The 23,008-nt window shown below is 45.8% G+C and overlaps 1 protein-coding gene across 1 annotated transcript in view; it reads left to right on the top strand.

The window, feature by feature from the left end:
* The window catches only part of CFLAR (CASP8 and FADD like apoptosis regulator), a 36,042-nt gene that overhangs the window by 6,236 nt on the left and 6,798 nt on the right, over nucleotides 1–23,008 (top strand). Inside the window, 9 exon segments of the mRNA XM_054044212.1 lie at nucleotides 2,447–2,480; nucleotides 8,124–8,417; nucleotides 8,419–8,723; nucleotides 12,247–12,352; nucleotides 13,343–13,478; nucleotides 14,174–14,268; nucleotides 15,634–15,685; nucleotides 17,426–17,487; nucleotides 19,391–19,469. Coding sequence (XP_053900187.1) covers nucleotides 8,367–8,417; nucleotides 8,419–8,723; nucleotides 12,247–12,352; nucleotides 13,343–13,478; nucleotides 14,174–14,268; nucleotides 15,634–15,685; nucleotides 17,426–17,487; nucleotides 19,391–19,469 — 886 coding nt within the window. The 5' untranslated portion in view covers nucleotides 2,447–2,480; nucleotides 8,124–8,366.

The following is a 23,008-nucleotide window of genomic DNA, read 5'->3' as shown; positions in this document are numbered from 1 at the left end:
GCCCTTCTGATCAGGAATGAAGCATCAGGAACTAGAAAAAACAGTCACAGACATCTGTCATCAGCCAGTCACATTGGCCCTGATCCTGCAATGAGCTCTACGTGACAGGAATCCACCTGCATAGAGCTCAAGGGAGAGTGAGGGGCATAGTTTGAATAGTAAAGAGAGTTGCAGTATCTGATCTGAAATAGAGTTCATGGCCTGGGACTCCAAAGACCATATACACAGTGAGCGGCTCAGACAGTACAGGGAGATAACATAGCTATATAAGCAGATCTGACATATTATTTTAAATAATCCTGGGAAGACTGGGGAAGTTCCTGATGACTAGAAGAAAGCTAATGTTGTACCAGAATTTAAAAAGGGTGAACAGGATGACCCGGGTAACTAGAGGCCTGTCAGTCTGACATCAGTCATGGGCAAGATAATGGAGCAGCTGGTATAGGACTTGATTAGTAAAGAATAAAAGGAGAGTAATGTAATTAATGCCAATTAACCTGGGTTTAGGGAAAATAGATACTGTCAAACTAACTTTTTTTTGGTGAGATTATAAGTTTGGTTGATAAAGGTAATAGGGTTGATGTAATAGACTTCTGTAAGGCATTTGATTTGATACTACACAACATTTTGATTGAAAAACTAGAACTATATAAAATTAACATGGCATGTTAAATGGATTAACTCAGGGATGGGAAAACTACGGCCTGTGGGCAGGATCCAGCCCGCCAGCCATTTTAATCTGGCCATCCAGCTCCCGCTGGGGTGCGGGGTCTGGGGCTTGCCCCGTTCCGGTACTCCGGCGCTCCAGCCGGGGAGCAGAGTTTGGGGCAGCTCCACATGGCTCCTGGAAGCAGTGGCATGTCTCCCCTCCCGCTCCTACGCATAGGGGCAGCCAGGGCGCTCCGCTCTGCACGCTGTTCCCACCCCAAGCTTCGCCCCCGCAGCTCCCATTGGCCAGGGGTGGCACCTGCACATGGGGCAGGGTGCAGAGCTGCCTGGCCGTACCTCCACATTGGAGCTGGAGGGACATGCTGTTGCTTCCGGGAGCCGCTTGAGGTAAGCACTGCCCTGAGCCTGCACCCCTGAGCCTCTCCACGCATCCCTGCCCCAGCCCTGATCCCTCTTGTGCTCTCTGAACCCCTCGATCCCAGCCCAGAGCACCCTCCTACACCCAAACTCCTCAGCCCCAGCCCAGGGGCCGCACACCACTCCCTCTTCCGAGACCAAAGCCCCCTCCTGCACACTGAACTCCTCGTTTCTGGCCCCACCCCAGAGCCCGCACCCCCAACCAGAGCCCTCACCTCCTCCCGCACCCCAACCCCAGTTCTGTGAGCATTCATGGCCCCCCATACAATTTCTATTCCCAGATGTGACCTTCAGGCCAGAAAGTTTGCCCACCTCTGGATTAACTGATAGGTCTTAAAATGTAACTGTAAATCACCACTGAGCTGGTACATTCCTAGTGGTGTCCTGCGGGAATCGGTTCTTTGTCCTATGCTTTTTAACATTTGTATCAATGATAAAAAAACCTAGAAAACTTAAAATCATCACTGATAAAATTTGCAGATGATACAAAAATCAGGGGCATGGTAAATAAAGAAGAGGACAGGTCACTGATACAAAGCGATCGGGATCGTTCATTTTCTTGGAACCAAATTACCAATATGCGATTTAATATGTCTAAGTGTAAATAAATGTATACATTTAGGAACAAAGAATGCAGACCATATTGACTGGAAGGGGGATTCTATCCTGGGAAGCAGTGACTCAGAAAAAGATTTGGGGGACCAGGTGATCATCTAGTCTGACTTCCTGTGTAACGCAAACCATAGAAATTTCCCAAAATAGTTCCTAGAGCATATCTTTTTAGAAAAATATCAAGTCTTGATTTTAAAATGGTCAGTGATGGAGAATCTACCACAACCCTTGGTAAGTTATTCCAATGGTTAATTACTCTCACTGTTAAAAGTGTATGCCTTGTTTCCAGTCCGAATTTGTCCAGCTACGGACTGTTATACCTTTCTCTGCTACATTGAAAAGTCCATTATCAAATATTTGTTCCCCACGTAGGTACTTATAGACTGTAATCAAGTCCCCCTCTAACCTTCTCATTGTTAAGCTAAATAGATTAAGCTCCTTAAGACTATCACTATAAGGCAGTTTTTCTTATCCTTTAATCATTCTTGTGGCTCTTCACTGAACCCTCTCCAATTTATCAACATTCTTTTTCAATTGTCGTCATCAGAACTGGACACAGTATTCCAGCAGTGGTTGCACCAGAGCCAAATTCAGAGGTAAAATAACCTCTCTACTCATATTCAAAATTCTCCTGTTTATCCATCCAAGGATTGCATTATCCTTTCTAGCCACAGTGTTGCACTGGGAGTTCATGATCCGCTGATTATCCATCACAATCCCCAAATCTTTTGTGCAATTTTTTTTTCAGAGTCACTGCTTCCCAGGATAGAGTCCTCCATCCTGTAAGTATAGCCTATATTCTTTGGTCCTAAATGTATACATTTACATTTAGTCATATTAAAACGCATATTGATCGCTTGCGTCCAACTTACCAAATGATCCAGATCTCTATGTATCATTGTATAACAGGGATCGGCAACCTTTGGCACGCAGCTGGCCAGGGTAAGCACCCTGGCGGGCCGGGTCGGTTTGTTTACCTGCCACGTCCGCAGGTTCGGCCGATCGCGGCTCCCACTGGCTGCGGTTTGCCGCTCCGGGCCAATGGGGTCAGTGGGAAGTGGTGGCCAGCACATCCCTCGGCCCGCGCCACTTCCCACAACCCCCATTGGCCCGGAGCAGCGAACCGCGGCCAGTGGGAGCTGCGATCGTCCGAACCTGCGGACGTGGCAGGTAAACAACCGGCCCGGCCCACTAGGGGTTTTCCCTGGCGAGCCGCGTGCCAACAGTTGCCGATCTCTGGTTTATAAATTTGCTTTTAGTGATATGGACACTTGTCCAAAAGGAAATGGACTTGAGATCATTAACTCCGATATAGGCTACCAAACAAATATCCGATGGATATTTTTGATCACTATTGTTTTCATCTGGTTTTGTATCAATGAGATAAAGTTGATCTGCTGTCCTTTCCTAACCTCCTTTGTAATATAATCATCTCAGCAGTAGATGTCGGGTTTTATATTTAATTAAATTAGCTTGAAGTATTGATCTGCAGTTTTGTGTGATATGCATATGACAGACATTCTAGTAAATGTGGGAGTTCATCATGTAGAAATAGCATAAAAATCCAGCTAAAGCAAATCTCAGAAGTATATGAATAATCCTTTTGCATGTTTGAAATCTGAGCTCTGTTGGGAAGTACCTTTTTAGTAAGCTTCAAAAATATGTGTAAGCTAGGATCTTTCAAAAGAGACAAAGGGAACTAAACTCCCAGATCCCCTTGAAATTAAACGGGAATGGGATACCAGATTCCCTTAGGCTCTTTTGAAAATCCCACTTTTAGCTATTAAGAACGGTGGCTTTCAGAGGCAGGTACAATTGGTACCAGCACCCCCTTGGCAGCTCTAAGTGCTTTTTTTTTTTTTTTTTTTATGACAGTGTTTCTTCCCTCCTCTATGGAATTCCCACAATTTTTTGGTTTTGGTTTGAAAAAATAAACCTGTGATAAACCTTTTTCCCTGATAGAAAATTGTGCAAATCACTTTCTGGTTGTACTGGGTTGGGGGATTCCTCAGCCCTCATCGAGACCTGAAAATGCTCCATCTCCTATGCCAACCCCTAAAAAAACATTAGGTGTGGGTGTATGTTTGTTTATGAGTACGGTAGGCATGTCTGGGGAGTATATATATTTGTGTGTGTGTGTATGTATATATATATATATATATAAAAATAAAAATTAGAGCTGGTCAAAAATGCAAATTTTTTTTTGCCCCAAAATCCTGTTTTTTGTCCCCCAAAAAATTGGATATTCAGATTTTTTCAACCAGTTATAATAAAAAAAAAATCCCACACATTTGAAAGAGTTCTGTTGAGAGAAAGTGGCAGCTTCCACTGAAAATACAAGCATTTCTAGACTTGTGTGTTGATTACTGGCCTAGGAAATCATCCATTTTTTACCTGTGCCACTGTGGTAGAGGCAGCCCTAGGGTTAATTTTCTCACCCAACTGTCAGCAGACAGAAATGAAACAGCTTGTGTTTCATTTCTCTGGGTTCCTGAATGGTGGACATGATGAGGAAAAGTGTAGTATTGTGGTCTCTCCATTGTACCTTTCAAAATGCAGAGCCATATTAAAGCATCCCAGAGGTTTTGCAGGCAAGTGTTGGTGTTTCCTGGTATTGCACCATAGTGGAAATATTGTGGCTTTATATTTTACTCCTAGTGTAGTATACGTATACAATGCTCTTATGAAGACATGAAGTATTGAGTGCTGATTTTCAGAGCGGTGGTTCCCAAGCTTTTTACTAAGGTAACCTACCAGTTGCATTCTGTCTTTTTTGGGGACCCACCATTACCACTGGCCCCCTCCAGTCCTTTGCTCCCCTCTTCTTAGCCCTCTGCTCCCCTCTTCCTTCCCCTTCTCAGCCCAAGTTCTCTGCTCAGCTCCACCCAGCCCACTTGTTTGTTCTCTCCCAGCCGTGGGCCCCCTCTCCCTGGAGATAGGCCATGATGGCTATCAGGCTCGCTGGTTCCGGCTGCTTCCTCCGTGCTGCTGCCCAGATCCTGCTCTCCACACCTCTGCTTGCTGCCCAGGGGAAGCGGGATCCAGGCAGCAGCAGCAGCACTGAGGAACTGGCCAGAGCTAGCAAGAGGACAGTTAGCACACTGTCCCTGCCCTGCATGTGCCCGGGAGGTGCTTCCTCTGTGCTGCCACGAGGATCCAGTTCCACGAGCCACTATCCGCTGCCAAGAGGAAGTGAGGTGGGTGGGGAAGGCGCCTCTGGAGCATGTGAACGAACGTGAGGCAAGGAGAGATTGCTGACTACATGTTTGCTGGCTCCGGCAGCTTCGGCTGCTACCCGAATCCCACTCCCCACCCCTCTGCCTGCTGCCCAGGAAAAGTCAGAGCGTGGGGGAGAGGGGATCTCCAGGGAATGCAGAATTCACCTAGACCAGGGGTGGGCGAACTTTTTGGCTTGAGGGACACATCTGGGAATAGAAATTGTATGGAGGCCCATGAATGCTCACAAAACTGGAAATGGGGTGCAGGAGCTGGTGAGGGCTCTGGTTGGGGGTGCGGGCTGCGGGGTGGGGCCAGAAATGAGGAGTTCAGTGTGTGGGAGGGAGCTCTGGGCTGGGGTGGGGTGGGGGAGTGGAGTGCAGGGGAGGGGGTGAGGGCTCTAGGGTGGTGCTGGGGATGAGGAGTTTGGGGTGTAGGAGGTTGCTCCAGGCTGGGATCCAGGGATTCAGAGGGTGGGAGGGGGATCAGGGCTGGGGCAGGGGGTTGGGGTGCAGGCTCTGGTGTGGGGCTTCGGATGAGGGATTTGGGGTGCAGGAGGGTGCTCTGGGCTGAGGTTGAGGAGTTCAGAGAGTGGGAGGGGGATCAGGGCAGGGGCACATAGAGAGGCTCAGGGTGCAGGCTTAGGGCGGTGCTTACCTCAAGCGGCTTCTGGAAGCAGCTGCATGTCTCTTCTCTGGCTCCTATGCGGAGCATGGCCAGGCGGCTCTGCATGCTGCCCCTTCCACAGGCGCCACCCCTGCAGCTCCCATTGGCTGTGGTTCCCGGCCAGTGGGAGCTGTGGGGGCAGCGTGCAGAATGGAGCCCCCTGGCTTCCCCTATGCGTCGGAGCTGGAGAGTAGACATGCCGCTGCTTCCAGGAGCCGCATGGAGCAGCCCCCAACCCTGCTTCCCGCCTGGAGTGCTGGAGCTGGGCAAGCCCCAGACCCCGCTCCCCAGCAGGAGCTTGAGGGCCAGATTAAAATGGCTAGCAGGCCGGATCTGGCTCGCGGACCATAGTTTGCCCACCCCTGACCTAGACCCTTCCTGTGACCCACTGGTGGATAAGGACCCACAGTTTGGGAAACCCTGTTTTAGGGGGTCTGAGCACTCAGCGCTCCCGTTGATTTCAGTTGCAGTCCAATGCTCAGCACACCTGAAACCTAAGGCTTTGTTGGGGATTGGGAACTTGATTATAAATAATTTAGATCTCATCTACACTGCAAAATGGAGCAGTGTTTTAGCTTTGTTGTAACTGGATCTCCCAACAGGTGTTTGGCCTTGTCTGTGATAGTTTTTCTCCTCCAATTTCCCATTGCTGCTTCCACACATTGGCTCTATAGTGCAGACAAAGAGCCAGCAACCAATGGCATTGTAATACTTACGTCATCTAGGCCTGCTCTCAGCAGGGTTGGTGCCACACCAGCAGCTGTTTCTGTTGTTGCTACCACCACTGGTCGGGACATTGGAAGTCTGAGGTTATAAAATGTCTAAGGGAGACAGAAGATTTGGCTCTACAGAAAATATGGGTCATTGTGTACAGTGGAACATATAGCTGAATGAGACTTTGCACTGGAAACTTGATTAGTTCTTTGTAGTGGATTGGCTTGTGAGTTTAATGGGCCTTTATTTTTATTCGGGTATGAGATGTGAGGCATAGGTGTTTACATGAAAGAGATGTATTGGTTTTAACAAGGGTCTGGAAGTGAAGAAAATTGCTCCCAGCTGAGTTTCTCTGATCAACTTTAAACTGGCTGGAAGAAGTGTATATTCTCTGTTTGCCATTTGTGGAGCCATGACTTTCAGAGTCTGTGGCAAAGGACTGAAAAGCACAGCAGCAGCTTTTAACAGGATAGATAAAATTCTCAAAAGCAGTTAAGTGACTTAGGCACCTGAGTCCTACTGACTTTCACTTCAGAGAAAAGTACATTTGGAAATCGCTATCTACCTAGGTAGGGACATAGTAATGGAGTACCTCACAAACACTAATGCATTTATTCTCACCCTGTTCTTGTGGGGTAGGAAAGGCCTATTACCCCATTTAATAGATGGGGAACTGAGACAGTGAGTGACGAAGACGCTTGGCCAAGAACTGTGTGGCAGGAACGGGAAGGAGGAACCCTGGTCTCCGGAAACTCAGTCCAGTTCCTTAACCAAAATGCTATTCTTACATTCCTAATATTGAAAATGGTGAGGCATAAACTGGTTAAAGAATAGGAAATGCATGCTATTAAAAATGCAGCACAAGGCCCATCTGCACCTTCAAAGATTTATTGTAAGGTTGTGTTGGACTTCTTTTTAAGTAAAAGGAAAAACCTTTTTAAAAATCCATTTACAGTGGACCCTCCCTAATTGGCACCAACAACTAAGCGACCCCACCATGAATTACTGCATTTCATGAACTGACCAGTAAGTGAGCCTGGTGTTTATGCTGTTAAGCCAGGATAATATATCATAAAATGTACTTTGCTCCTCTATTTTGACAAGTGTGCTTTACGTTTAATGTATTTACACTAGTCCCTGGTATGCTAGTTAATATGTGCTGTGAATACTAGATAATGTTCTGTAGTACACTTTTTAAAAGTACTACTTAGTAACCAGTACTAAGTACTGTCTTAGGGCTTGTCTATACTTACACGCTGGTTTGGCGGCTGGCAATCGAACTTCTGGGTTCAGTTTATTGCGTCTTGTCTGGACGCGATAAATCGAACCCAGAAGTGCTCCCCGTCGACTCCGGTAATCCTGCTCGGCGCGAGGAGTATGCGGAGTCGATGGGGGAGCCTGCCTGCCGCGTCTGGACCGCGGTAAGTTCGAACTAAGGTACGTCGACTTCAGCTACGTTATTCACGTAGCTGAAGTTGCGTACCTTAGTTCGAATTGGGGGGTTAGTGTAGACCAGGCCTTAGTAACAAGAGACTTCACTATACCTCTTGGCTGTTAAACTTTTGCAGGAAAGTGCACTGAGACTTTTTTTCTTTGTTTCTTTTGTAAGAATGATTGGGTTTAGATTTTTTAATTTATGGCTCTTAACTTTTCATGTTCTAAAACGACTTGAACACTCACTGTTCTCGTTTTTGTGGGCTGCTGCTTTTTGTTTCACTTCCTTTGGAACTTACAGACTTGCGTGATTAATAGTGCTTTGCTTAAATGGATCTTCCAGTCTCTCGTGATACTGATTTATCATGTACTTTTTTTTAATTCATAATGAACAGCTCGGGGAACCCCTTCAAGAACATTGGACCTTTGTAAGTAGGATCAGCATTTTGACCGGAACTTAAATGCCTCAAAGATTGAAGTGCAGCAGGAACTTGGATGTCTTGAAAGGTTGCTCAGTAAATCATCAATTCAAGCAGGGCCTGTCATTTTTTTTTTCTTCAACAGAACTTCTCTATTTAAAAACATCTGATTAAGATCAACAACCAACCACATGTTCTGTTGGAAATGGACTTCATGACATGTTGGCTTCCTGCTTAAAACACAAAAAGAGGGCAGATAAACTTAAAGGAACAGCAGCTTGTGATGACAAAGTGCCAAGTGCCAGCTGCCCTCATTCACCAGATCGAGCAGGAATTGGACGAAGATGAAAAGGAGATAATATTTTTCCTGTGCCGGGATCTCGTTCCTGATTTATCTAATACAGACATCAGGGAGCTCCTGGGGGCACTGAATGAGAAGGGAAAGCTGCCGTTTGGCTTGTCTGAGCTGTTATACAGAGTGAGGAGGTTTGACTTGCTGAGGAGGGTCCTGCGGACAGAGAGAACAGCAGTGGAGACTGATCTGGCGAGGTATCCTAGAATGGTCTCTGATTACAGGTAATTTGTGTTTCATTTTTCAAGGGTAACTTTTTGTTATTGTTGTTTTAATATAAATTATGGGTAAAAGAATATCGGAAAAGAGGATCACACAGCAATATAATAAAGGCGCTCTCCAAAGTTTGGTTGCTACATGCAGCCTGCCGGTTACTTAGAAGTAGTGGTGTTAAAAGTGTCTGGCTTCATATTTAACAGAGGGGAACTATATACATTAAACACTAGGTACCTATGTAATTTATATAGCTAGAGGGAAGAGCAGCGGGGATGAATAGATAGACAAGACCCTGTACAACATCACCATATTTAGTGACCCCCATTCATCATTGTCAGTTAATTCAAAACCAGGCCACATAAACCTACAGTGCAGGATTGTCCCCAGCAACATATCTCCCAGTGCTTTGTCCTGTCTAGTTTTAGATGTTCTTAGTGAAGGGGTCTCCTCCACTTTCCTGGGAGACTCTTCCACAGACGAACACTTGCCTCTGTCAGGAAGTTTGTCCTGCTATTCACCCGGTCTGACTTCAGCTGTTGTGGGTGTGGTGTGCTCATTGTTGAAGAGGAAATGCTGAAAACCCAGCTGGTTTGTTTATTAAAACTGTGCTTTTGCTAAAGGGGAATTCTCCTTACATACCATATACCCCCACTTTGGCTATGGTACGTGCTAAGAGGAACCTCATTACCCCCAGCAGTGACTATCACATAGTCATTCTGAATGAAGGTGCCCAGGCTTTTGCCCACATTTTCATTTTGGGATACTTTTTCCTGGTTTAATTCTTACTATATCCCTTGCAGCAACTGAGATGCTGCATTAAATAATGCTGAATCTACATCAATTACAGTACATTAAAGGGTGCCAGAGTGCAATTCTCACTGCACTCCCCATCTTCCTACAGAGGCAGAGACTAGCGTTTCCATGATGCTTCAGACCCCAGCCATACTGAGGAATGAGTCTCTTAAAGTCGTTCAGGAATCCATGAGTGCCATTGGGCAACATGTACTTAATCTGGGAGCAAAATCTCATTCCATGGGCAAGTTAGTGCTAGGTAAGGGGGGTGTCATCTGATTTGTAAAAAATGTACAGAATCATCATTTCAGCAGTGTCAACCTTTGCGGTGTGGCAGGGGTGACTCATTGCTCGACCCAGCTTCCACCTCCTCCCATGGGTGGAAATTTTGATGACACAGTGTCATTGGAATTGGGTCAAGTTGGGCATCATTTGAAAGCCCTTTCTCTCACTAACACAATAGTACCAAATATGACATCCCTAGAACAATTATGTAGATAGATATTCAAGAAAATGTTTAAAAATCAACACTTTTTTAATGATACTTTATCACAAAGATGCATTATTTACATAAAAAAGACCCAGTACTGTCAGTCAAGGGCCACAATTAAACTTCGTGTGGGCTGCATGTTTGAGATGCCCTGTGTTTAAATTATAGTTAAAAATGTTTGAATATATATCTACGTTATTGTTCTAGTTTGTCTTGTTTGGTACCATTGTGTTCATGGGAGAAAAGGCTTTTGAGCAATACCCAACTCGACCCATTTCTGACTACATTCTAGTATCAAAATTTCCAGAGGATGTGGAACTTGGGGCCAGGTGGGCTGTGCGTCTCCCACCCCGCCACAGAAGGTGACACCACTGAAATTATGAATATGCAGATATTTATAAATCAAATAACACCTCCCTTACCTTTCTATCATTGACTCACCCTGAGAATTGCACCTGCTCCAGACTACATAATTCAGATGTTCAGTTCTCAGGATGGGGTAGAAGGTGTGTAGGAGGTGTATAGGGTTGCCAGGCATCCGTTTGTTGACCGGAACACCCAGGCGGTACTGACCGGGCCACTAAAAGTCCAGTTGGTGGTGCAGCGGGGCTAAGGCAGGCTCCCTACCCAGCTCCACGCGGCTCCCAGAAGCAGCAGCATATCCCTCCGGCTCCTAGACACAGGGGCAGCCAGGGAGCTCTGCGTGCTGCCCCCATCCCGAGCGCCAGCTCCGCAGCTCTCGTTGGCCAGGAACCGCGGCCAATGGGAGCTGTGGGAGCAGTGCCTATGGGCGAAGATAGTGCACAGAGCCCCCTGGCTGCTCCTGTGCATATGAGTCGGAGGGACATGCCAGCTGCTTCCCGGGAGTCACCTCAGGTAAGCGCCGCCCGGAGCCCGCACCTCAATCCCCTGCCCCAGCCCTGAGCCCCCTCCTGCACCCAAACTCCCTCCCAGAGCCCACACCCTAACCCTTTGCCCCAGCCCCCTTCCACACCCAAACTCCCTCCCGGAGCCCACACCCCGCACTCCCTCCCACACTCCGAATCCCTCGGCTCCAGCCCAGAGCCCCCATCTGCACCCCAAACTCCTCATCTCCAGCCCCACACCAAAGCCCACACCTCCAGCCAGAGCCCTCACACCCTCCTTTATCCCAACCCCCTGTCCCAGCCTGGAGCCCCTTCCCACACTCCGGAGCCCTCATTTCTGGTCCCACCCTGGAGCCTGCACCTCCTCTCACACCCCAACCCCTGCCCCAGCCCACTGAAAATGAGCAAGGGGCTGGGCACTTGAACGCTCAAGGCCTTTTCCAGCAGGTCTCTCACCAAAGTGAAGACTCCAGGTGGGGTAATGTCCTCTCAGAGTGGGTAGGGGAGCCTAGCCCTGCCCTTTCCACTGGGCTCTGGTCCAGGGCCTACTGGTGTGCAGCTACACTCAACATTTTAGGGTGCTAAGCCATTGCTCTCCTTTGGACCACTTCCTACCCCAGTCCCCTTTTGCTTCCCAGAGTAACTCACTCTAATTAAGTCTCTGGCCTGCAATCCCAGTCGTCTGCCTCTCCTCCATGGGTTTGCCCAGGCCTGCATTGCCAGATCCCAGACAATGAGCTCCTGAGTAGTAGCATTTTCCCTTCAGAGCTCAGAGCAGCCCTGTTCTCCCTTCCACTGCCTCCCTCTGTACTGCTCTGCTTCATTTTTTAAAGTCCTGGCTCCAGCTTGTACAGGCCGGACTGGGCAGGGCCATGTGCGCCCAGAACGGTTCCTACCCATCACAGGGTGCTATTAGAGTTTATCTATACAGCGACTTTTACAGCAATTGTTCAAAAGACTAGGAAGGACTGTGGGAATTGAGTCAATAGGAAATCGTGACACCCGTTGGGAAAACATGTCTGCCTGATCCCTCTCCTGCTTTCCTTTAGTCCCCTGAAGCAGTCGGAAGTCATGTAATCGTAACACTTAATGTTATGACTTGGTGGGTTGTAGCTTAACGTGCTCACACATCAAGTCAAAGGCAGAGCCAGGAATATAAACCCACCTCCTTTGATTTCCAGTCTGCTCTCCTAACCACTGGACCCTTCTCCCTACAGAGTGTATCTTGGAGACTGGAGCGGTAAATGTGTTGATGGCCACGAATGGATTATTTAATCAGATTGGGGAGCTGGATAAAGACTGTTCCTGTGACTTGGGGCATTTGGGCAGGACTGGGATATTACTGAAAGCTAATCCCTTGGAAATGGCTGATCTCTCTTGCAGGGTGCTGATGGTAGAGATTAACGAAGAGCTGGATAAAAAAGAAGTGGGTTCTCTCATTTTCCTGCTCAAGGATTATGTGCCACGTATGAAAATGGCAAAAGATAAGGTAATGCCTACTTTTTGTTTCCGTATTGAATTATCTTTTTTGCTCCAAAATGGAAGCAGTAGGTGAATGAGAAACTAAAGGAAAAGGCAAGTTAGCAAAATAACGTGAAACCCCAAGGGAGAGAAAAGAGATGCATAGAAACAGTAGAAAAGAGAAGCAGAAATAAGGAATTATGGGAGGGAAGATGATGCATTAAAATCAAATAGGATGGAACAGGAACAAAGATCTAGAGAGATGAGGAGAGGGAAATATGAAGAGTGCTACACTTAGTGGGACTAGTTGCTGGAAGAAACTCAGAAATAAAACCTCTCCCCTTAAAAGTTCTGCCATTTGAAAGCATGTGGGATCCAATCCCTCCCTCCCAAACAGAGAAAAATATTAATGTAATCATGATTACGGGGATAACATCCCTTCGTGTTTGTTCCCTAGTTCACATATTAAACAAACTGCTTTATTTTACCAAAGCAGCTCTTCTTCCATTTGAATCCTGATTGTATCTCTCTGGGTGTTCCGAGACAGAGGGATGCAGTAATTGCTAGATAATTAATCTGTCCTCACAGAGCACAAATGTAAGAAATTTGTTGTTTTGTCACTGAGGTTTTTCTTGCAGAGAAAAGGGTGGGTGGGGGAAAAACATACAAATTTCCCAAGGCTTTCATATTCTGTGGCATGAGGCAAGGTTCTGCCGTGGGGCGAAAATGAAAACTGTTTCCTCAAACACTATGATGTGTCTTTGCAAGAGCATCACACTCTAGCTTCCAGCTAATAATTTGGCATGACACCGAGAACCCTTGCACGTTCCAGACTGGCAGCTGTGTGAATGCTTAGGATGACTTGAGTTCATAGTCTCTGAAGAGTTAAAGGAAAGCCTGCATTATGCCCTGTGTTGTTTTGTTGGGCTACTGAGGCTAGACTTGCTCTTCTCAGAGTTTCTGGTAGGGAACAAATTACTGGCCTTCCAGTTTGTAATGCTTTCTGCTGCTGTCCTAGAGTTTCCTGGCTGTTGTCAGTGATCTAGAGAAACTAAATCTGGTGGCTCCTAATCAGTTGGATTTGATAGAAGACTGTTTGCAGAACATTCATAGGATAGACCTGAAAAAGAAGATCCAGCGGTACAAATGTGAAGGTAAGACACATGTTTTGCACCTCAGTACTGAATAGGGACCATTCAGTCCTCCTAAGAATTGGACGTGCTTGGTGATGAAGACATTGGATTACATTTTAAAGGAACTACAGTGTAAAAAAAAATAGTTAGATAAATCACAATGCCAAGGACATTCAGAGGGGGGAATATAACTTTTCCCTTCACCTGCTGCATATTGGAATGCATGCTACCATTTTGCAGAGCTTTGCAATATATAGGTACTATGCCCTTAGGATGGTGATCCAGCTTTGACTGAAAAATTAACTGATTGTCTCACCATTAATGATTATTAATTTGTATTGCATTAGTGCCTAGAACAGTGGCTCTCAAACTTTTTTTACTGGTGATCCCTTTCACATAGCAAGCCTCTGAGTGCGACCCCCCCCCCTTATAAATTAAAAACACTTTTTTATATATTTAACACCATTATAAATGCTGGAGGCAAAGCAGGGTTTGGGGTGGAGGTTGACAGCTTGTGACCCCTCCCATGTAATAACCTCGCGACCCCCTGAAGGGTCCCGACCCCCAGTTTGAGAACCCCTGGCCTAGAAGCTCCAGTCATGGCCCAGGACCCCATTGTACTGGGCATGTAGAAACACACATTCAGCTTGGGGAGAAGGCTGTGCTTTAGTAACCACTGCTGATTTCATCTCTGCCTATTTCTGTTCAATTTTCAGCTCTGTCCAACAGTGGTTCTCAGCCAATGTATATAAATGCACTTCAGGCATCTCTCCCTAACCTGACTCTCATTGACCCTCCCTACAGTTCAGGGGTAAGTATGCAACAAATCAGCCGAATTCGTGGTTTGTCTGTAAAAGCTGTCAGGAAGAAGAAGGAATTGACCTTCCAAGAAGTTGGGGGATAGAGAAAACTAATTGAAGGCACTGGTACTGCTAGTAATTGGAATATAATGCATTGCTTATGTATTTGTCTAGTCCCTTTTAACTGCTGCTTTTTTGGTCTTGGTCTAGTACTTGTAACTCAGACAGAACTTCCATTGACGCTACTAGGGGGTGTTTTTTTTCCTGAGTTACTAGGACAAGATCAAGCTCTTTATCCTTATTTATGGCTGTGGTACTTCACGGAAAACCTAAGGAAAATTACTTTTCCCACTGACTGTTGGAAGCTGAAGGCTTTGGTTTATGGGAAAGGTAACTTTCCGTAGATTTCCTATGAAGTCTCTTATCTGATCAATGATCTTGACTGAATATATGACAAGTCCCTTTGAGATTATTAGTTTATTCTTGTTGTATGTAATTTATCCGAGATTTGCAGCTGGGTCTTGAATATGTTGTCTGACATTGATGTCATGATAATTCCAGCTTTCTTAATATAGCCCTTTCCTCAGAGAGAATTCTTCAATCTTGTATATATTCTGTAGATATAAATGTATGAAGTGTATCATAAATATAATACACACTGAAGTGCACAGTACATCCACCAACACAACTTCAACAATAATGTCCTTCTCTGGCACGATGGAATGCAACTGGCCAGGCGGTCCGGGCAAAGGGCCTTCACAGGAGGTACAATTTTAGGAGGTACAGACTTGTGAGTGCACTCCTGAGCACATGGTCCCTTCCCCTTTTAAGGACCTACTCCTCATGGCCTGCGACTAGAGATGACTTGGCTGCATCTGGTTGGTCACACTCCACCTCGGCCAGTGTCCATGCATTGGGTGTGTGAGTGCTGCCTAATTAGGGTCCCAGACACCTTGTCTACCTGGGAGCTCTTCTGATCTTCGAGCTGTTCAACTTCTCCAACTGGACCAACACAACTTCAACAATACATGTCTTTTTCTGTTACCAGTTTGGAAATACACAAAACTAGTTTTCAGAGTTGCTTTAGTATAGATACAGCATCCCATTCAGTTCAGTTTAACTGGCTGTTGCTTGGAAAACACCTCATTGGCTCACAGTTTTCTACCTCTCTGTGGAGTTAGCTTTGTTTTGACTGAACCTTTGACCAAAGTTTGTGCCTGATGGGGAAAATTTTGCTACTCCTGCTTAGTTGATAAAGCTGTTAACTCTTTATTTATAACCTTCTCTTTTTGAAAAAGCTTGTTGTGTGATATTTAACAACGTGTGATTGTACATTTCTGGAAAAAGAGAAAATATGCCTTATTTTTAATTTTTAGATCCAGAATGTGAACAAAGAAAGATCATTAAATGGACAACATGCCAGTCAGAGTAAGAACACCCTACCTGTTCTTTCATTAACAAAAAGACCTACTGTGTACTTCTTTGTATTAAGGGACTAGCTTTCAGTGGTGCTGATTACCTGCCACTCCAATTGATTTCAGTTGAAGCTGTAAGCACTCCGTATGAGCATTATTTTAAAAATTTACTCATTTATTCAATTTTCCAATGTCCTACATTTTAAACATTCTTTAAAGCATTTGGGTGATAAACTATCTAACTTACTGAAGTGGAATCTAAGGAAGCAAAAATGACACTTTACTGTTTAAGGTAATAGAATTAGTTTCCTTCAGATATCTCCCACACTGGTGTATAGATGGTATCACATTAAAATAGGATGTGGTATAAAGCCTGTAGACCTGAGCATTGCCCACATCACTGGTATTTTAACCCTTCACTAGATGTGTCACTTAGTTAGACCAAGGATGGGATTCAGTACAAGTACTGTGTGGGAATTTATCTGAGGTCAAAAAGACCTGAGGAAACATTCCTAGAGAAAAAAGGTGCAAACTATACTGGGAAAGGAAAGGAATGAGATCCAGTTTACTTTTTGCTGTTAATTGCATGAACTATGCTGCCCATAAAACGATATGGTTGTGTATGTTAAAAATTCATATAATCAGTGTGCCTATGTGCTGTTCTTGGGTAAAGGTTTGGTTTTGATGAAAATACACAGGTCATTTAATTAAGAGGTCTATTTATGTGGAAAGAGAGACGGAGACAGCTACAGATGTGGGTGTGGGGGCAATCTTACTTTCACTTTGTATTGAAGAAGCAGAACAAAATAGATTCAATTGGATTTTCAGACAATTTTGTCTGTGTATATGTTGACTTGGGATAAATGAGGAAACCACTGAATTTATTTCTGTCTCTTTTAATTTCCTTCCCTGTAATCTGTAGTGTTTGTAAAATAGTAGTTTGTAAAACTGCTCCAAAACCTATTTCTTATAAGAAAGCCAAGTTAGAAAAAAACAAACCAAAACCAGCTCAGCCAATTAAAGATGAGAGATCTCGGTAATTAGCTTTTTTGAAACAGGGTTAACCATTGTCAAACAAGACCTAACTAGGGCTAATTTATTTCCCAACTTCTGGATTTCCTATATCCATCTGAGCTGGCCCAGGAAAGCAAAGTGAACTCTTAAATCTGCAATGTGTTACAATCTTGGCTAATTTATTGCTTGTGAAAGGTACTGAATTGAAGCCGTGGAGACTGATATCCTCTTGTTATCCACCGAACTGGAACAATATGAGCAAGAACAGTGCAGGCATCCCTACACTGCCAGACCCACGAGCTGCCACTCTGATGGGACTCCTGACTAGAAATGTAAAGGGTAGCTGTGTTTCCATGTCCCTTTAATCCTTGGCATCTCTGCAGAGCCTGCAAAAAGGGGTGGCAATAAGATGTAGGTTTTATCGTGGGCACCTGAGTCCATCAGGAATTAGGCTGAGACCTCCAACTCATTTCAGATGTGGTGCTTTACCAACAGTAATAGGTCACTGTTCTGCCAGCGCACAATGATTTTTGGTCACTAGTAACTTGGGCTAGGCTCACTTGGATTTTTTTAAAACATGTAGTATGTATTTGCTCAGATAGGAATTAACAGGGCTGAAGGAGAGAGATCTTGGGTTACTTTTTTATTTAATTTTAATTTGAAAAAAAATCACTAATATCTACATACTAGAATATCACATAAATGCTGAGACTCATTATATTGTGTTTTGTAACCACAGCAGAACCAGTTCACACATCAGTACAGGAATCGGGAGCCACCTCATCTCAGGTGAATAAAAAGGTATATATACACTTTAGGTTCTTTTGTGACTGATTTTTTTTTAAGAGACATCCTCCATTTCCATGCTTGGAAAACTGCATGATTGCATACTACTTGTGCATTTGTAGCAGGGGATTACTTTATGCATTATTGTTAGCAAAGGAATACTACTCATGGGGGAATTCTGCGCTACTGCGTGCATGCATATTTAATGAGCCCTGCAGATTTCAAATTTTTTGCTGAGAAAAAAGCTTCTGCCAGAAGGTTGCTGCAGTTCTGCCTTTTGCCCACCAGAGGGTGTTTGGTGATAGACCAAAGCTGCAGCTCCCCGCCAGCAAGGGAAGCGTTTCGCAGCGCTTGTCAGGCCAGGTCAGGAGACAGGGGCTATGGGGTGCTGGGGAAGGGGGTCAGACAGGGGCTTATAAAGGCTAGTGGGGGAGGACAGACTGGGGCAGGGGCTGAATGGGAATGGAGGCACAGGACCACGGAGCGGGGAGGTGCAGAGCTACATAGGGACAGGGTAGTGGCTGTGTGGGGGCACAGAGACACATGGGGGCAGGGTAAGGGGTACAGGGACAGGGGAGTGGCTGTGTGGGGGCACAGAGGCTGTTGGAGATGGGGGAGGGGTACAGGGACACATAGGGACAGGTATTGGCTGGGTGAGGGCACAGAGACGCATGGGGACAGGGGCAGATGTGCCTGACTGAATGGGAGAGGCTAGGGGTCAGCCAGGGTCTACATGGGGGAAGCTCCCTAACAATCCCTCCTCGCCCCCACCCCAAAAAAACCTTGTTCCATACTTTTCCCACCCGTACCCAACAACCCTCCAAGTTCAGCTCCTTCCCAGCAATTTACTTCCCTCTCCCTCAGCTCCTCCGTTACCCCTGACTCCCGCAAGCCTTTGCACTGCTTCTGAGGGGTGTGGGAAATATGGTTCTGTATTGTAGTTTAAATGAATTATTACTCAGAGTTCTGTATTAATATGCCTAGTAAGGAATCTATTTGTCAAAAAAACATTTCCTGAATCTTTTTTGTTGTCTGTATTGTTACAGACATACTTGCTGGCAGGTATTTTGAAATAAATGATCAAAAATAATTGAAATTGGTGTGATTATATTGTGTTATTTTGACAAATAAAATATGCAGAATTTTGCAGAATTTTAAAATATTGTGCACAGAATTTTTATTTTTTTGTTGCAAAATTTTTATTTTTTTTGGCACAGAATTCCACCAGGAGTAGAATACCTATGGCAGAGTGGTGGTAAACTTGTTAAAGGGGAGGGATTAGAGTGAACTGAATTGTAATAGATCTGTAGTTTTTCCACAAGATGACTGCTTGGTAAGGAAATAAATGTTGTTGTAATTAACCATGCCGCTGCAGGCCTATAGAACACACAGCTAATCCACTTCCTGTTAGTGAGGCAATAAAAAGTTGTCCAAGCCCCATTGTGTACGGAGAGAATTGATAGTCACTCCATCAGGGTCACTGCTGTGAATGGCCATATGATTAAGAAGACTCCTCTTAAAGATCTGTCTGCAGTAAACAGCTTTGCAATCAAACCTGCCCCAACTTTCCTAGAAAGTCTGGGTCACGCTCTGCATTTGTTTATGGCTTAGGCAACTCCATTAAAGATAGTGAGGTTGTGTGACATGAGAGGACAAACCAGGGTAATAGCAGTACCAAATAAAAACCATGCACCAATGCCTCCTGAACCTTTCCCATCACAGAAATGAAGTATATCAGTTAGAGGGACAGCTGCAGCACCTCCACCTACACTTCTGCCAACCACTCTGTGCGCAGCCCAGAGGGTGAGAGAAGGAGGGGGCAGCTCTGTGTGGGAAGGGGGTTAAAAAGGAGAAGGTCTGTGCACTGGAGGAGAGAGCGCAGCAATGAAATAAATATTTGCTCTTTCCCTTTTCTCAGGTGTATGATGATCGGTACAGAATGCAGAGTCAGCCTTTAGGAATATGCCTGATTATAGATTGCATTGGCAATGACACAGGTGGGTCTCAAGAACATAAAATTCTTTGCAGCTCTACTCTCCAGCATGTACAATATTTTTAATGTAAGGATTATGATTGGCCAGACTACATTCTGAGTGTGCAAGTGTGTATTGCAAAACAAAGATCAGGTCTCATTGGTCATCTGGTCTCAATGTTACTATTTGGTACTATTATTTGGTGGTTGTTTGGTTTTACAGTAGTGCCTAAAGGGCCAGGCTGAGATTAGCAGCACATTGCCCTCAGTGCTGTAAATACTCCTAGTAAGAGAGAGTCTCTGCCCCAAAGATCTTACGCTGTAAATCAGGGGTGGGCAAACTTTTTGGCCTGAGGGCCACATTGGGGTTCCAAAACTGTATGGAGGGCCAAGTAGGGAAGGCTGTGCCTCCGCAAACAGCCTGACCCCCGCCCCCTATCCACCCCTGACTGCCCCCCTCAGAACCCCCGACCTATCCAACCCCCTGTGCTCCTTGTCCCCTGACTGCCCTGACCCCTATCCACACCCCTGCCCCCTGACAGGCCCCCTGGCACTCCCACACCTATCCAACTGTCCCCTGACCACTCCCTGGGGCCCCCTGCCCCTTATCCAACTCCCCCCCCCCCCCCCCCGGCTCCCCACCCCCTTATGCTGCTCAGAGTACCAGAACTGGCAGCCACGTTGCCCAGCCGGAGCAGGCCTCGCTGCCGCGCAATCTAGAGCACTGGGGCAGGCCGGTGGTTCTCACAGCCCTGCTGCCCAGCAGGAGCTCGGAGCCCCACTGCCCAGAGCGCTGGTGGCATGGCAAGCTGAGGCTGCAGGGAAGGGAGGACAGCAGGGGAGGGGCCAGGGGTTAGCCTCCCCGGCTGGGAGCTCAAGGTCCGGGCAGGACGGTCCCACGGGCCGGACGTGGCCCATGGACTGTAGTTTTCCCATCTCTGCTGTAAATAGACCAAGGACAGATGAAGAAGAAGAAAGAGGGTGGAGGCTCTGTGAGGGAAAGTGACTTGCTCAAGGTCACACAGCAGGGGCAGGAGTAGAATGTAAGTTTCTTACTGCTTTTAAAAATAAAAATAAGAGGGCAATAGTGCACTTCAAACAGTGTGGTTACATTGGACAGCATGTGTCTTGAGTAGCTGAAGGCACAGGACCTTTTGTTCATAAGACACCTGGGTTTCTGTTATATCTTAGCTTAGCAGAAGCTGATATCACAGCTTTAGAGGGGAAGGAACTGGTTTCTTTAATTTCCTCTTGACATTTTTGGAAGCATTTACATCTAAAGTTCAATTCCGTAAATATCCAGGTTAAAATTTGAATTTTTCAGACAGTCTTTTGAAAAGCTCCATGTGACAGACTGTTGCGTAAGCAAAAATCTCTCTAGGGCTTGAACCATGCCAGTGGAATACACAACTGGCTAAAAATAGAAAGAGAGATCGTGCCACACACTCAAAGAAACTGCGGAACCACCTGATCAACATCCTATACAGCAAACAGGGAAAGATTAAGAATGAGCTCTCAAAACTGGATACACTCATAAAAAGCCAACCCTCCACACAAACTTCCTCATGGCTGGACTTTACAAAAACTAGACAAGCCATTTACAACACACACTTTGCTTCTCTACAAAAGAAAAAGGACACTAAACTATCTAAACTACTACATGCCACAAGGGGCCACAACCGTGGTTCCCTTAACTCACCCAACAATATTGTTAATCTATCCACCTATACTCTTAGCCCAGCAGAAGAGTCTAGCCTATCTCGGGGCCCCTCCTTCTGCCCCACCACCCCCACAAACATGATACAGTTCTGCGGTGACCTGGAATCCTACTTTTGACGTCTCCGACTCAAGGAATATTTCCAACACACCTCTGAACAGCACACTAATCCACAAAAACCTTCCTACCAGCACTACAAAAAAAAGGATTCTGTGTGGACTCCTCCGAAACAGCAGACCGGCCTTCTACATAGGGTGCTTACGCCAACGTGCACGGGCTGCAATTGTGGAAAAGCAGCATCACTTGCCTCATAACCTCAGCCGTGCAGAACACAACGCCATCCAGAGCCTCAGGAACAACTCTGACATCATAATCAAAAAGGCTGACAAAGGAGGTGCTGTCGTCATCGTGAATAGGACGGAATATGAATGAGAGGCTGCTAGGCAGCTCTCTAACACCATATTCTACAGGCCATTACCCTCTGATCCCACTGAAGGTTACCAAAAGAAACTATACCATTTGCTCAAGAAACTCCCTGAAAAAGCACAGGAACAAATCTGCACAGACATACCCCTAGAACCCTGACCGGGGTACTCTATCTGTTACCCAAGATCCATAAACCTGGAAATCCTGGACGCCCTATCATATCAGGCATTGGCACCCTGACAGCAGGATTGTCTGGCTATGTAGACTCTCTCCTCAGGCCCTATGCTACCAGCACTCCTAGCTATCTTCGAGACACCACTGACTTCCTGGGGAAACTACAATCCATTGGTGATCTTCCAGAAAACATCATCCTGGCTACTATGGATGTAGAAGCCGTCTACACCAACATTCCACACAAAGATGGACTACAAGCCGTCAGGAACAGTATCCCCGATAATGTCACGGCAAACCTGGTGGCTGAAATTTGTGACTTTGTCCTCACCCACAACTATTTCACATTTGGGGACAATGTATACCTTCAAGTCAGCGGCACTGCTATGGGTACCCGCACGGTCCCACAGTATGCCAAAAATTTTATGGCTGACTTAGAATATCGTTTCCTCACCTCTTGTCCCCTAACGCCCCTACTCTACTTGTACTACTTTGATGACAACATCATCATCTGGAGCCATGGAAAAGAAGCCCTTGAGGAATTCCCCATGATTTCAACGATTTCCATCCCACCATCAACCTCAGCCTGGACCAATCCACACAAGAGATCCACTTCCTGGACACTACTGTGCTAATAAGTGATGGTGACATAAACACCATCCTATACCGGAAACCTACTGACCGCTATACTTACCTACATGCCTCCAGCTTTCATCCAGACCACATCATACGATCCATTGTCTACAGCCAAGCTCTAAGATACAACCGCATTTGCTCCAATCCCTCAGACAGAGACAAACACCTACAAGATCTCTATCAAGCATTCTTAAAACTACAATACCCACCTGCTGAAGTGAAGAAACAGATTGACAGAGCCAGAAGAATACCCAGAAGTCACCTACTCCAGGACAGGCCCAACAAAGAAAGTAACAGAACGCCACTAGCCATCACCTTCAGCCCCCAACTAAAACCTCTGCAGCGTATCATCAAGGATCTACAACATATCCTGAAGGACGATCCCTCACTCTCACAGATCTTGGGAGACAGGCCAGTCCTCACTTACAGACAGCTCCCCAACCTGAAGCAAATACTCACCAGCAATCACACAACAAAAACACTAACCGAGGAACTTATTCTTGCAACAAAGCCCGTTGCCAACTCTGTCCACATATCTATTCAAGGGACACCATCATAGGACCTAATCACATCAGCCACACCATCAGGGGCTCGTTCACCTGCACATCTACCAA

Source organism: Malaclemys terrapin, chromosome 11 (genome assembly GCF_027887155.1).
Source record: "Malaclemys terrapin pileata isolate rMalTer1 chromosome 11, rMalTer1.hap1, whole genome shotgun sequence".
Classification (NCBI taxonomy): domain Eukaryota; kingdom Metazoa; phylum Chordata; order Testudines; family Emydidae; genus Malaclemys; species Malaclemys terrapin.
Note: the sequence above shows the minus strand (reverse complement) of the source record. Positions and strands in the feature narration are given on the sequence as shown.